Genomic DNA, 15,596 nt, shown 5'->3' on the forward strand with positions numbered 1-15,596 from the left:
ACAATTGCTATCCCTGGAGTGACTTCCCACTACTCTGTGGGCTAAGTATAATTTTGTGTGTGTTGTATTAGCATTGATATTGGTTTCCTCATTTTATTAAACCTGTTTAAATTTTAACCCACGAGTCTCCCTCCTTTTCCCAATTCCCTTTCTCTGTTGGGGAAGGGACATTGGGTGATAGAACAACTGCTTATCGTTTAGCCCCGGGAGAACAACTGCTTATCGTTTTTAGCCCCGGGTGCGGGCTAAACGAAGACAATGGGCAATGTGGCCTCCATGGGCCTTAAAAGTTTGTAATCAAAGGCAAATAAAAGAGTTTCAAAACATGCAAAAGCATCCATGGCAATCACCACCTTCATCCTACACAGCCGTGCAACAGCTTGGATTCTACTTTCATACTGTTGAAGTTTAACTACCTTTGCGCCACCTCTTAGTTTTAATTCACTTTTTTGGGGGACCAACAAAGTTGCACTGTCGCTAACGCTTCTCTGCCGTTGGTGTCCGTCACCTCCCCGATGCAGCGCGGACGGCAGCTGCCGGGGCTGACACCGCCGCTCCCACCGGCTCCCTCCAGCGCTAAACGCCGCCGCACCCTCGGCTCGAAGAGAACCACGACCCAGCGAGGACGTGTCCCCGCGCCGTGCCCGCGGGAGGGCCGGGCCGGGACACCCCCGGCCACACACACACGCGTGGGCGGCAGCGGGCGGTGCCGCCAGGTGCGCCCGCCCCAGCGCGGCCCCGGGGAGGGGGGGCGGCCGCGGCTCCTCGCCCCACCCCGCCGCGCCGGGAGCTCACCGCCCCCCGGCTGAAGTCCGGTGCCGCCGCGCCGTGCCGTGCCGTGCCGGGGGGTGCCGTCACTCGGCGCTTCCAGCATGCTCCTAAGATGGCGGTAGCGGCGGCGGGCGGCGGGGGCGGCCGGGCGCAGCGCAGCGGCTGGCTGGAAGTTTTGGTGCGGGAGCGCTGGCACAAAGTGCTGGCCAACTTGGGCGGCGAGGCGCTGGTCCTGAGCGGCGAGGAGCGGCCCGACGGCGCGGCCCACAACGGCCTGGGCGGCGATGGGGCGGCGTGCCGTGGGGCCGAGGGCGGTGGCGGGGCGGCGGCGGTGCGCACCGCCTTCACCGACCCCCCCGAGCAGGTGCCCGAGGCCGTCTCTAACAAGAAGCGGTGCGTGAAGGTGCTGAAGCAGGAGCTGGGCGGGCTGGGCATCAGCATCAAGGGGGGCAAGGAGAACAAGATGCCCATCCTCATCAGCAAGATCTTCAAGGGGCTGGCGGCCGACCAGACCCAGGCCCTCTACGTGGGCGATGCCATCCTGGCCGTCAACGGCACCGACCTGCGGGATGCCACCCACGACGAGGCGGTGCAGGCGCTCAAGCGGGCCGGCAAGGAGGTGCTGCTGGAAGGTAGGGACTGGGGGATGGGGCGGGGGACTGGGAACAGCCCGGCCGCCAGCACGCCCCGGGGCGGGAGGCTTTGGGGCAGGTCGGCTCGTCTGCCAAAGAGGCGGCGGAGCCGAGCCGGGGGGTGAAGAGGTGCCCCCGCGCTTCTCGTACTGCTCCTCCGGGCGGCTTTCCAGCGGGGAGAGTTATTCCCCCCCGCACCCCGAGCCGCGCCAGGACTCCCGACGGCATGCGTTAGGGACGTGGCCCCTCGGGAAGGGACGAGCGGGCTGCCGGGGAGCTGGCCTTGAACTTTCTGTTCTGTCAACCGCCGGAGCCCCCCGCAGCCCGCTCCGTGCGCGGCCGCCGGAGCCCCCCGCAGCCCCGTCTCGTCTCGGCGGCGGGTCGGCTCCCAGGCTGAGGGCTCACGGGGGGAGCCTGGCCGACCCCCGCCGGACGAGGCATCTTCGGGATCTGCTGCCTGGACTTTTTCGCGGCTTTTCAGCCCAAGAAACGAGGGGGGAGGTGGGTGCCGGGAGAGGAGGGGTTAAAGGAGTTAAGGAGCCCCCTCGGGCCGTAGGCGAAGGGCTTGGGGGACTATTCCCGAGCCAGCTCGAAATGCCTGAAACCTCCTGCTGTTCAATTCTTCCTTGCCCCCTTCCACCAGCCAACTCCCGACTAGGGAAAAGGGGAAAAAAGAGGCTTGAATGAAGCTGGCGATGCTTCACTTGACACAGTAACCATCCCTGCAGAGCAGGGGCTTTCAGTTCCTTTCTCAAAGGTGACTGAAACAGTTTTGTAAGTAGTCTTAGAAACCGAGCCCGGAGTAAGGAGCAGATGTTGGTGTGCATGGAGGAGGGATGGAGAAGGGTGTCCCCCCAGAACGGGTCGGATGTTGGGGAGGACGTGAGCAGAAGCAGAGCCAGGTTCCCCAGGACAGTGAGTTCATGAGGAGAGAAGTGTTCACAGGCGTTTAATCCTTGTCTTCTCACGAGGACTAATTTACTCGCTCCACCTGAGAGAATGAACAGCTTCAGAAATGCCCTTGGTGCGTGTTTGATAAAGTGATGACATATTTGCCCAGAAGTTCATTTAACCGGAGGTCAGCGGCATTTGAAGCGTGCTGCTGCGCTTTCCTCCCCTGTGCCATTGCTTTCCTCCGAGCCACAAGGGGTCCCACCTCACGATGTCTGTAGCCCTTTCCATACCGCACATTTTTTCACATCTGTCTTTTTGGTGCTTATTCTGAGAAGCAAAGGAGGTGCTGCTGCTGCTTAGGAGGTGCTGCTGAAGATCAGCCGTGAACAGCCAACTATGGCATAAAGTTACAGAAAAAGTTTGAAGGGGGGGAGTGAAGGTGAAAAAATATCATCCGCAGTAGAGTATGCTGAGAAACTATTTGGTGTTGTCCACATGACAGTGAAAACTGCAAAGGAGTGAGTGCCCCATGAGGATTTAAGAAGCTGAGGGCAATTGCTTCTCCCCTCCCTGCGTGCCCTGCGCTGCTCGCGGGACCAAAGCGCGTCTTGTCCTCCCTCGCTGCAGCCAAACCGTTTCCAAAGATACCTGTGAAGCCTTAACATTAACTTCTCTTTGAGGTCTGAATTGAGGCTGCTGGATCTAAATTCTGTCACTGGATTGTTTACGCAGTTTAAAGGCTTCCTGGGGTGCAGGCCGGGCATGGCTGACCTTTGGTGTGATCTAATGAGTAATGTATATACTGCTTGCAACAGTCTCCCTCCCTCTGCGTAGCGCCTGAACACGCTGCTGCTGTACGAGTCTTAAAAACTCCTCAGTTTTCTTCCCATAGAAGCGAAGATGAAGCTGTTCCAGCGTGGACTCTTAGCACTCTCCTCCACTCCTTGCATTTCTTTGCTTCGTGAAGGCTGATGTGCCTCAGTGGTTGTTTCTGCGCTTGAATTTGTAATTTGTAAGTCGAGAGCATATTTCAGCAGTCATCCCTAAGTAGAGTTAAAATATTCTGACACTGAACTCAGTATTTTGTCCTGCCTTTCTCTTGCTATTTCAGCGGAGTAACCAAAATGAGAGTTGGCCGCAGCATTGCCCGGGGAGGCTCTACTACTTCAGCTTCAGCAGGGAGCCTCTCTACGTGAATGGCTTCTGTAAAGGGGCAGTTTAAAACAATTCTCTGCGATTCAGTTTCCAACTTTGAAGCTCTTTCTTCAGTAGCACAGTCTAAAACGGTCTTTTTGTTACTAAAGGAAGGAAAATCCAAAAGGTTTTTTTTTCCCCCCCTTTATAGGAGGGAAAGCCTTGATTTGCCTTTCCTTCCAGACAAGAGGAATTTGCCATTTCCTGACTTCTTAGAGAGTTATGTGTTGTAAAAAGCAGCCTGCGCTGGGGCAGGGCAAGGCCCCTGTGCAGCTCCTCTCTCTAGGATCTTTCTCCAATTAACAGAGCAATACCAGCACGTTGTTTCCGGGGTCAAAATGTAAAACATTCACATTTTCAGGGAGATTCTGAGACTTGTTTGTGACTTGCAGACCAGGAAAGCCGAATTTGCAAAGGCACGGCAAGGTGCGAGACACGAGGGGCATATTTCATGGTGCAACGGCGCTCTGGGTATTGCCCAATGCGTTGTGCGCTCCTGGAAAGGGTCTTACGGTTGAGTATTTCTTAGAGGTTATCAGCAGTGAAGATGTGGTCAGTATGGCTCGATACACCCAACAGAGTGCTGGAGCCCGTCTGTTATATAGTGTCCTTCCTGAAATCGCTTACTCAGTGAGCTGAGGCATTTACCAGCTCAGCACTAAACTGAGTCTCTCCTGCATTCCTGCGTGGGGAGGAAGGGAGCGGAAGATCCCTCCCCAGCCCTCTGCACCCTGTGTGGGCAGCGGGGCTGCCACTGGGGTGGGTGGCGGGAGGAGGAAGGTCTGTGAAGAGGGGAAGGGATGGGGCAATGCTTTGTTTCAACACTTGCCCCTTTTGCTGCATTGATCATTGTCTCTGAGCTGGTAGAAATGGAAATTATTTGCTGAAGGGTTAGGAGTGGCATAGCTGCAGTGGCTGTGCTGGTGTGGGGTGACACAGCAGTAAAGACCAGCGGGAGAGGTCCTACTCGAACAAGTTTAATAGGCGTCCTGGGTTGTTCTGTCCTCTTTTTTCCATCCTGAAGGACATCCATCTGTGACAGTCCAGCTACTACGCTAAAGTTGTGTAAGTCAGTTCCTTTGTACAGGTTTGATCTGTGGGGTTGTCCAGGGTGCCTTCAAAGCACGTAGGATTTGATACATGGAAGGGAAATAAGGCAACAGGCGACACTGCTATAGGAGGAGCTGCAAAGCAGAAGGTTCAAGAGGAGAGGGAGGTGATGGTGAGGAAGGACTTAAGCCCTAAGACATCCTGCTCTCTCCTTGTCTGCAGGGATGGACCTCCCCTGCGTGCAGGGTTTAATTTCCCATGAGCTTTCCGTCACAGCTTGGGCATGGGTGCAGGGGAGCGAAGCAGCTGGTGAGCAGGGCCAGGGGAAGCACTAGTGTTGGGCTTGTAAGCCCTGAATGGCTTCTCAGGTGTTCAGCACATCAGGACGGAGCTTCGTGCCAGCATTCAGGAGCGCAAAGAATTTCCCTACATGAGAGACGAGACAGCCTCCTTGTACAGTGCATATTTCCAGGCGTGGAAGGCAGCTAACATTATCAATGACAGCTATTGTTTGTACGTATAATTTCCGTGCGGTTCTGTTAAATTGGGTCTTCTTAAATAAGCACTTTGGAAAATCAAGCAGCCCCTCTTGTGCTGTGTGAAGCACATTACATTCAAGTGACTCTCAAGACACAAAAGGTGTTTGTTTTTGTCAAAGCATCCTAGATGAGAGCAGTCCCTTGGCATGCTCTGTAACTGAGCTGGGTGTGCTTTACTCGTATTCTCTGTGTGTTTGGTGGAAAAATGAAAAATTGAAGTAGCCTGTGCTAATGTCAGACAGGGCCCCTCTGTCTAATGCTGTATTTGGAGGCGGAGAAAAAACCCCACACATTAGCTTGTTAAATGATTATGGATGAGCTTCTGATGATGGTGGTGGAAGGTACATAGCAGGAAAAGGAGCATCTTCTTATTATCACTAGAGTTTTTTATGGGTTTTGAGTGATTCCCAGTTAAGCTAACACAATTGTGAGGTAGGGGTGACAGCTCCCTTGAGAAGTGGCTGTCACAGCCTCTCTGGGTTTGCAAAAATTTCCCCCGGAGAGGCAGCCCCCTGCATAGTGAATTTTAGCGTACGGACAGTAGACTATTGTCATCTTCTGTAGCCCTCTTGGGAGTAATCCACAGCTTTAAAGCAGTGTAAGAGTAAGCGTGGCGCAGTCTGTACTGTAGTAACATGTATTATTTTCCAAACAATATTTCTGTAAGAATTGTTAAAGATTCTCCCCTTCCTACCCTTTTTAAATTTTCTTTGGATGAAGCAAAGCAATTCTGACTGTGTGAATTACATGTTGCAATAGTGTAAAATAGGCACGGGCTACTTGTTGGCTGTATTTTTCTCTCTTATCTATGTTTTCGTGTTTCTTTCAGTAATGTAGTGACAACAGGAGATTTCTGGGCATTAACAAAAGACAATATTTATCCAAGAAAGTGTGTCTCTTGCAAGTATAGGGGGAAAATGAAGCACAGGGCACTGACTAAGTGCCTACGTGACCTAACTACTTACTATAGTCAGGGCTGTAAATCTCAGTGATTGCAAATTGTATGCGTAGTTATTCTTTACACTTCCAGTAAACGTATGGAAAAAACACTTCACCTTTTGTTTTTTTTTTGGTGCCAGCAAATATGCAGTTAGGGAAATGCTTTGTACTTCGAGGCTATACCACATTTCATAGCCTGCGTAGCTGCCCTTCGCACACAGCGGTTTGAAAGGAAAATTGAAAGGGAAAGGAGCAAGCAACCTTATTCTCAAGAATACCAGGTCTAAGCAGTCCCCAAGAATCTCAGGTTTGATTGTTTCAGCTGCCTGCGGCTGGTGGGGAAGCTTGAGTGGGAACACTTGATGTGTTTTTCATTGATTAGATTAGATTACAGGCTAATTTAGCAGTCCAGACAGTCTGTATCACCTTTCACAGATAAGAATCAGTACATCCTCTTTGCAGTAAATCTGGTACAAGACCTCTTTCTCAGTACTGTAAAGAAAATAAAACAGTTGTGGACAACACATTTCTGGATTTATTTGGACCAAGTGCAGGGTTCCCCCTCAACCCACCCACCTTGGAAATCATTCTTCCTTAGGACTTAGTACCAGCTCCTTAAGGGTGCTTAGAAGATTAAATATGTCTAGGGATTTGGGATTCAATTGCACATACAGAGTCTAAATGTTAAGTATCATTCGAAAAAAAGGCATTTTTTAAAATTGCAGCAGTTATTCCTTTGTGGAAAATTAAACTGAGAACTTGATATAACTCTTTGAAGAATCTTTAAACCGTCAGACAGAGTAAAATTGAACGCTGAAGGCTTTTGCTATAGTTGATGAAACAGTGTTTGTATCTTAATTTTGCCATGGAAGGTGCCTTTTCACTGAAGGGCGGTCCCACCCTCCCAGGAAGGTGTTTTCACACGGGTGGTTGCCAACGGCACCGGCCTCTCCCCATCCCTGCTGCCCGCTGGGTTTGGGTCAGAAATGCTCACTGCACGTCCATCCCGAGGGAGCTGGTGAGGAGTCTCCGTAATTCAAACCAGAGTTTGGATTTGGAACAGCCCAATACGTGTCCTGATCCCAATAGATTGATGGTTTCAGGTATAGGTTGGGAAGGATTTTTTAATTTTTTTTACTTCTTAATCTCACTGTTTTCATAACACATGGTGTGGAGCTTCTCCCGGTAGTCATTTCTGTAAATTTGACTTTAAGTATTTGTGTGCATTCAGAGTTCATAAATGTTGGGAGAGTTTACCATATCTATTTGTAATCTCTTTCAGTGTCCACTTACTTCCAGGCTTTAAGAACATGTTCTTTCCATTTCATTTTTCTAATTTAGATTTCTGATCATAGGATTATTTTGTACTTTATTCTGCAAGATTATGTTGCCATCGCTACTTGTTAGAATTGGTACAGCTACTTCAGTAGAAGGGAAATTGGAGGAAGCAGTAGTTCAAGAGAGCGATAGCGTATGTAAATGAACAAAATATGATGGGAACAAAGCTGTCCCAGTAGTGCACGAGAGACTCTGGCTTTCCAAGTCTGAAAAAATTCTTCAAGCATCTCAGAAAAGTAGCTGGTGAAGAAGGGATGGTAGCAGTATTTCTCAAACATGCAAAAAGTCTTTTAACTATATACTATATAGGGTTTGTGAGTAGCCTATATAATGCTGTTTTGCTAGCCTTGACGTGATGGGTGGAGGTGAGCAAGATTCATCTCTCTTACCCCCTCCCAACCCCCCGCTGGTCTCACTACAGCAGCTGTAGCTGGTGTGAAGTGAGCTTCACTTGGCTCAGCTATGTCACCTCTCTGAACCTTAAACTATGTCGAGTAGAGAAAAATGCTGCTGTCAGCATAAGCTGTGTCTGTGCTAAGGGTCTTTGCCAGGACATCTGTAGGTAGAGCAATGAGGGAGAGCATCATACTGGTGTGGCGGATTGGGAAAGAGCTAGGACTCAGAATAGTAGGAATAAATAGTTTGTTTTGGCAGGGGCACAAAGCTTGTTGTAGAGATGGGAAGGAACATCAGGGGAGTGGCAGCATTTGATACATGCCTTGAGGAGCATCACTGCAAGGAGGGAGTTAGATGTTCGAGGTGAGGCATGGCTGATTTGGGCTAGAGAAGTTTGTGAGAAACTACAAGGTATATAGAAAGTGTTGGAATGCTACTTGTCACTGATGCTACATGTTGGAAGGTGAGTTATGAGCCTCCTTCATGCTCTTAAATAGACGACTGTCTGCTGCTGTTTTGCGGGACCAAGAAAGCTGCTCTATGAGGCTTGGTCTCCATGCTTTAAAAGATGGCTAATGGCCCTGCTTTCTGTGCCTTGCACTTGTGGAAGAGAGAGGGTTCGCTGGAATTATGGCATCCAGCACCTTTCAATGTCTCAGAGTCCAGCAACACCTCTCCCTCTACTCTGCCCTGGTGAGGCCGCATCTGGAATATTGTGTCCAGTTCTGGGCCCCTCAGTTCAAGAAGGACAGGGAACTGCTAGAGAGAGTCCAGCGCAGAGCCACGAAGATGATTAAGGGAGTGGAACATCTCCCTAATGAGGAGAGGCTGAGGGAGCTGGGTCTCTTTAGCTTAGAGAAGAGGAGACTGAGGGGTGACCTCATTAATGTTTATAAATATGTAAAGGGCAAGTGTCAAGAGGATGGAGCCAGGCTCTTCTCAGTGACATCCCTTGACAGGACAAGAGGCAACGGGTGCAAGCTGGAACACAGGAGGTTCCGCATAAATATGAGGAAAAACTTCTTTACGGTGAGGGTGACCGAACACTGGAACAGGCTGCCCAGAGAGGTTGTGGAGTCTCCTTCTCTGGAGACATTCAAAACCCGCCTGGACGCGTTCCTGTGTGATATGGTCTAGGTAATCCTGCTCCGGCAGGGGGATTGGACTAGATGATCTTTCGAGGTCCCTTCCAATCTCTAACGTTCTGTGATTCTGTGATTCTGTGAGTAATGAACTAGGTCACAAAAGTATTTTACCTAACTCTGCTTGCAGGAGAAGTTAGGAAAAGACAAAATTGGTTTGTCCATTGTCCACTTAGTTACGAAAACATACTTTGCTCCAGAACGTAAGTTAACAAACTTGCTTACAAAAGGTTTAATCAACTGTGACTAGTCCTTCAGATTGCTTCACCGCTAGATATTGCCTTGCTGTTGGGTTAAGTTTGTTCCTTCACGTAAATTAAATTAAGGGACATAATTTCTGCATAACTCTTTGGCAGACTTGAATTTCCAACTGCTGCTACTGTACACTTCTGTTACGGTCTGGCTTTAATTTTGTCTGTCTAGAACTTGAACTACTGAACTGATTACAGCTTTCACTATGCATATACTAAGGGCACGACACAGTAGGTCAATGCCAAAGCAGCACATCTGTATTGTAGCAATAGGGTAAAATAGAGTTCTTAATTGTAAGGAAATGAGCCAGAACAGTAGATGTGGAGAAACTGTCTCTAATTAGAAATGATTAACATACAGCACACTCCTTCTAAAAATGTTGTGCAGCTTTTTGCTGAATGGTTGGAAGTCATGATTGTTGGCACAGCTCTAAAAGTCATCGAAACTAAGGCTGTGGATATGTTTATTCCTCACTGCTCAGGGATGTTTCTGTCTAAAGATGACATGTATTCGAGCAATGAATCTGCTTCAGGCAGCGCACAGGTGAGTAACATGTGTATGTGTGTGTGAATAGCTTCCGTTCACTTTAACGGCATGAATTAGTGTAAATTCCCACTATAGTGTAAGTATCTGAAAAACAAGATCCTATTTCCTAGTATCTGAAAGTTGGAGGCATAACATAAAAATAAAATGAAAAAAACTTTTTTTTTTTTTTTTTAAAAGGAACAGTACCAGAATATAAATTTTCTCCTGGCAAAGGAGGCACAACTTAGCTGATTTGCTCCAACAGATAACACGACCTCTTGGGACTATTTATCAGCCTCATTTGCCCTTTCAGGGAAATAGGGCCATTAGTTAAGCTTTATGTTCCATTTGCCATAGGCATATTCTGCTGGTGCAATACCTATTTTGTCTTTTCACATAATCCAGTAGTTGTGAGAGAGAATTGAAAGCTATACCATGGAAATAATGTATCTCCACTTGTCTGAGTTATTTCAAGAACAGCTGTTTCCAGGATGATTGACTACACTAACACGTGTGTTTTAGCTGCCGTTGGCTCTGATTCTGCAAGGGGAGCAAGAGGCAGCCGTGTGAAGGTAAAGATGCGGGAGAGGTTTAGTGTTATCAGGTTGGAGCTTATGAGGCTGCTCTAAGCTAATAGTTTTAACTTAGGCAGTGAGAGTTTATCTGTTTATCCTGGAGTTTGGGCTTTAGTCACTGTGAAAGCCTGGAAGGACAGAGGCAGTGGTGGGGCTGGCAGGACAGCAGCGGTGGATGTGATTTCCCTCATAGCAGGCAGCTTCCCCTTGTTCTTACTCTTGCTGTGCAGGAGCCAGCGGGATCCTTCTCTTGCTGATGTGAAGCCAAAGGAGGGATTTAATTATTGGATGTTCAGGAGTATTTTCCAGGAATGAGGTGAGCAGGATTTGCCTTCAGTACTTGCTGCTTGAATTCTTTGTGGTTTTTTTTTTGGTTGATTTTTTTTTTTTGTTGATTTTTGTGGGAATTTTTTTTGTTTGTTTTTTTTTGTTGTTGGTTTTGTTGGGTATGCTGTGGACAGAAAAAAAGGCTTCCAAATTACCATTGTTTCCCAAAGGACATGTTATTCTTGGTAACTATCTCTCCCTTTTGATTTATTTATGCCATGTCATGCAGCGGCAGGCTCTCCTGGTACACAGCCTCCATCAGTGATGCGTGGCTGGGATGGAGGAGTGTCTCCAGAGAACCAGATGGATTCTTGTAGGATTACCTACGATATAAGTCTGTACCTAGGCACAGAGACACACACCGTAAGATGTATTTATATACATATTTCTGCAATGAACAGCCTCATCAACAGGCATTCCTTGTTTGGGGCTTGACCTTCAAATGTGCTCGAGGCCAACATGGTTGTACTAACTTTAGGCTGCTAGGGCTTTGCCAAGTCTGGAGAGGCTGAGCTGATGCATTACCTGTTGGGACTCTCTACTGTGAGGGCGGTGTGGTGGGCTCTCCTGGCTCAACACTGCATGGAGAAGCTTTACATATGACACCCCTGGAAAGCCTCTTCCAGAGCAGGGGATGTAGCTGGTTCTCATCTCTGTTGAATAAAGTCAGGATGTGCTTACTGCTAGAGAAGGGGAGCCAGCTTCAAGCCAGAATGACTTGGATGATGATAAGTCACAGGCTCTTTGTGGAGACCTCCAGGTGTTATTACTGTGCTTTGCCTAAATTAAACCTATCTAGATTTTAGATGCTCAGGTAAATGGCCTGTCAAAGTGTTAACATAGCTCAAATTCTTCAGACAGCTGAGGAAGTCCTGAGCATGCTGGCAGGGAGAGACACAGGACAGGGAGAGAAGCAGCACTTAAACCTGCCAACAAACCTCAAGGTGCTACAGATGCCACAGCTGATCTGCTTGAAGCTGCTGTTGCTCTCATGGCCTTTGCTGCCATCTTCTTTGCAGGGGTAGCGGTTGGGTTGTAGGCTAATGCCGGGATGTTTGTAGACACAGCTCTCGTCCAGCCCTGGGGAGGAAATCTGTATTCCTGCCTTAAAAAAGGTAAAGAAAGCTCATAGTAACTTCAGTCGTCTTCATGTTTGTGAAATGCTGGAGAAGCATCCAGCCAAAAAGGCAATAAAAGAAAACAACATTTTAATTCACGAAGAATGCAAGTGAAAGAAACTAGTTTTAAGAAGTTCCCAGTCCATTCCATGAACGGCCGTCTGTATAAATAAGCCAGACCTATGTGATGTATGAGGGCAGGTCATAAAGAAAACATTGCAGTAACAAACTAGTGGAATTTCCACTTAACGCATGAAAATCAATCCTGAAAGGCTCCATTAAGGAAAGCCATAAATTCAGGTTCTAGGAGGTGGCATGTAAAATATCCTTGAAACTAAAAATGATCCTCTATCAGTTTTATGTTTTCCTTTCCCTGTGTTATATCTATTTTAATAAACACATGGGATAGACTATCAAAAGAGCAGCACTTCATCTGTGAAGCCTTGAGGAAATAAATAGCAAGTCTGGGCATATGATAAATTTCACCTAATAAAAATAAACTTATATTGTTTCTGGGCTTTGCTTGTGTGAGGGCTGCTATGCTAAGACCATTCGATGTTGATCTTGTTTTATATATATGTAGCTAGTTTTATATATATTATCCAGTGGAGTCCCTCAAGGATCGGTATTGGGACCAGTGCTATTCAATATATTCATTAATGACTTGGATGAGGGAATAGAGTGCGCTGTCAGCAAGTTCGCTGATGACACCAAACTGGGAGGAGTGGCTGACACACCGGAAGGCTGCGCAGCCATTCAGAGAGACCTGGACAGGCTGGAGAGTTGGGCGGGGAGAAATTTAATGAAATATAACAAGGGCAAGTGTAGAGTCCTGCATCTGGGCAAGAACAACCCCATGTACCAGTACAAGTTGGGGGCAGAGCTGTTGGAGAGCAGCGTAGGGGAAAGGGACCTGGGGGTCCTAGTGGACAGCAGGATGACCATGAGCCAGCAATGTGCCCTTGTGGCCAAGAAGGCCAATGGCATTCTGGGGTGTATTAGAAGGGGTGTGGTTAGCAGGTCAAGAGAGGTTCTCCTCCCCCTCTACTCTGCCCTGGTGAGGCCGCATCTGGAATATTGTGTCCAGTTCTGGGCCCCTCAGTTCAAGAAGGACAGGGAACTGCTAGAGAGAGTCCAGCGAGTCCAGCGCAGAGCCACGAAGATGATTAAGGGAGTGGAAGATCTCCCTTATGAGGAGAGGCTGAGGGAGCTGGGTCTCTTTAGCTTAGAGAAGAGGAGACTGAGGGGTGACCTCATTAATGTTTATAAATATGTAAAGGGCAAGTGTCATGAGGATGGAGCCAGGCTCTTCTCAGTGACATCCCTTGACAGGACAAGAGGCAATGGGTGCAAGCTGGAACACAGGAGGTTCCGCATAAATATGAGGAAAAACTTCTTTACAGTGAGGGTAACTGAACACTGGAACAGGCTGCCCAGAGAGGTTGTGGAGTCTCCTTCTCTGGAGACATTCAAAACCCACCTGGACACGTTCCTGTGTGATACGATCTAGTAATCCTGCTCCGGCAGGGGGATTGGACTAGATGATCTTTCGAGGTCCCTTCCAATCCCTAACATTCTGTGATTCTATGATATATTGAACTTTTATGCTAGGCATACCTTGAAATGTTAGTATTTAATGCTTGAGTTTTCATTCAAGTGCTGCCAGAGCTTGCTTTCTATGTGCATAAATAGTATTAAGACCTTAGAAAGGTTTCAAGGTTCACTCTCTTAACAAAATATTGAGGAACAAATACCTTTTGGTTTTTGAGGGAGGAAGGGAAGGGTTGACTTGAAAACGCACAAGTTTCTATGGGAATCTTCATGATATTTTAATTTGAAATGGCATTTTATATTTATAAAGAAATCAATTTGCTTTCAAAAGGCTGATTTGAACTTGCATTTAAAAACTTTTTGAAGCAGAATTTTCTATCTGGAATAGCAATATTACCCAATGTACCTTCTCCTCATGGAAAATCTTTGCAATCATGTCATATTTATCAACAGGAAATTTTCATGGCCAAAAAGTTCTGACCAACTCAATGCAGTAGTTTTTTCCCATCTTGTTGAAATATGTAGTTAATTTCTGTAAGTGCAGGTATTTATTGTGTTCTTTGGAAACTTCAGACATTCTGTTCCCCTTAATCACTTTGTTCTGTTACTTTTCTATCAATACGCACATTGTACGGAGTGGATAAGGATGTATAGTTGGTATGAGCCAAGACAGATACGCTTCCAGTGGAGAACTCACAAGTGATATATTACATGAATTCCTGTAAGGCATTTATGTTTGATCTTTTCAGTTAGTCATAGTACTGGGGTACCCTTCCTTGTTTCTGTGAAACTCACAGTAGAAGCCTTGAAAACAGAGGGAAATGAGGAAGAAACTTCTCGAGTCTCAAAAACTTGCCTAAAATAGCTCTTCTAGGTGTAATTTTAATATCTCCTCAATGCAGCTGTTAATTAAATTGGCCCACTACCTTTTTAGCTTTTGCTCTATTGAAGACTTTGTGTAGAGCTGTATGTATATGGAGGAATCAAGAAGTGTTCATGAAACGATAAAGAGTGGGAAATTATTTCTAGGGGGGAATATGCGATGCATTATTTTGTGTCTTTATTTTCCCTTTGCTTTCTTTCTGTTCACTATTGCGTTGGCTGATGTTGGTTTAGGAATGCCTTTAAATGTAGCTGTTTAATTCCAGAGCTGGCCTAGCCCTGGTGTGAGCACAGCTATAAATGTCTATCATCAATATTACATGGGCACAAGGTACGTGTTACACACAGATAGTGTACGCCATGAGCTTGCATGCATGTTGTACATCCACTTGCTTGGATCCAAGACAGAATTTGTTTGCTGTCAATGCTATGTAGATTAAGTTAATTGTTCTATGAAAATGGAAATAAATAGAGTCTTGGTTATACCTGTGCTGAAATAGTCTCTGGGTTGATTCATTTGCTGGAGTGCTTCACAGGAGGCTGCACCTGCAATTTTCATTTTTATCAGGGTCTGTGTTCTCCACCCAGACCCCACAGTCCATGTCCAGCTGTCTGCAGCTGAGCTGCCAGCGGCGAGCGAGTGATGGCTGGGCTGGTGGGGATGAAGTGCTGTCTGCTGGAGGGTGCAGAGAAAGGAGAGTGAACGTGGAGCAGAAGGTGGGAGAGCAAAACCCACCTCCTGTTCAAGTTGGCATGAATTTTCCCATTGATTTCAGTGGGATTAGGATATTTTTCAGCAGGCAATATTAACATAAATCACTGGCGGAAAAAAAAGATGCTGATGCAGTTTGTCCTGTCTCTGATACCCACTGTATTAATTCTCCTTTAAATAATATGGACAGATCTTTGGTCCTTACTGGGTGTTGACTCACTTCGCTGGCTTCCTGCGTGGCTAAAAAGACCTGCTTGCAAGCGTTTCAGCTGAGGCTCTGCGTTAACATGCTGCTTTCCTGTGCTTAGCAAACCTGACTTCATACTCCTCCTCTGCAACCCCTTCAGCTTGTCCCTCCTCCCTTCCCGCTCTCCCAAAGCCTGATGAGCGAAAGCATTGTAAAATAGATGTGGCAGCAGTTCAATCTCTGAGTTCAGTCATTTTGTGCAATAATAATTGATTAAACCATTGTTAGTTCTTAATCTACTGTTCAGTGCTAATCACAAAGGTTGAATGATCCAGCGCAGTCGGATCTGTGCCTAAGCTGTGGGTCCTTGTCTCACATTAGAAAAGCATCAAAATGTTACTTCTGCAAACCTGCAAGGTTTCTCTTAAATCCCAGGGTCACAGATACTGTATCAACGGCTTTCCAAATGACGTTTTCAGGTTTTCTTTCTTGTTCAGAGCTAAGCTCTGACCTCTGCAACAGCAGAGACACACTAAAAATAATGTTTAACTGGAGCAGGAAGCAGTCATTGT

General features: G+C 47.1%; 1 protein-coding gene across 1 annotated transcript in view; it reads left to right on the plus strand.

Moving 5' to 3' along the window:
- The first annotated feature begins 825 nt into the window (after window positions 1-825).
- Window positions 826-15,596, plus strand: part of SNTB1 (syntrophin beta 1) — a 118,602-nt gene continuing 103,831 nt past the window's right edge. Inside the window, exon 1 of the mRNA XM_068396174.1 lies at window positions 826-1,403. Coding sequence (XP_068252275.1) covers window positions 884-1,403 — 520 coding nt within the window. The 5' untranslated portion in view covers window positions 826-883. The remainder of the gene's footprint in view (window positions 1,404-15,596) is intronic.

This window comes from Nyctibius grandis, chromosome 3 (genome assembly GCF_013368605.1).
Source record: "Nyctibius grandis isolate bNycGra1 chromosome 3, bNycGra1.pri, whole genome shotgun sequence".
Taxonomy (NCBI): Eukaryota; Metazoa; Chordata; class Aves; order Nyctibiiformes; family Nyctibiidae; genus Nyctibius; species Nyctibius grandis.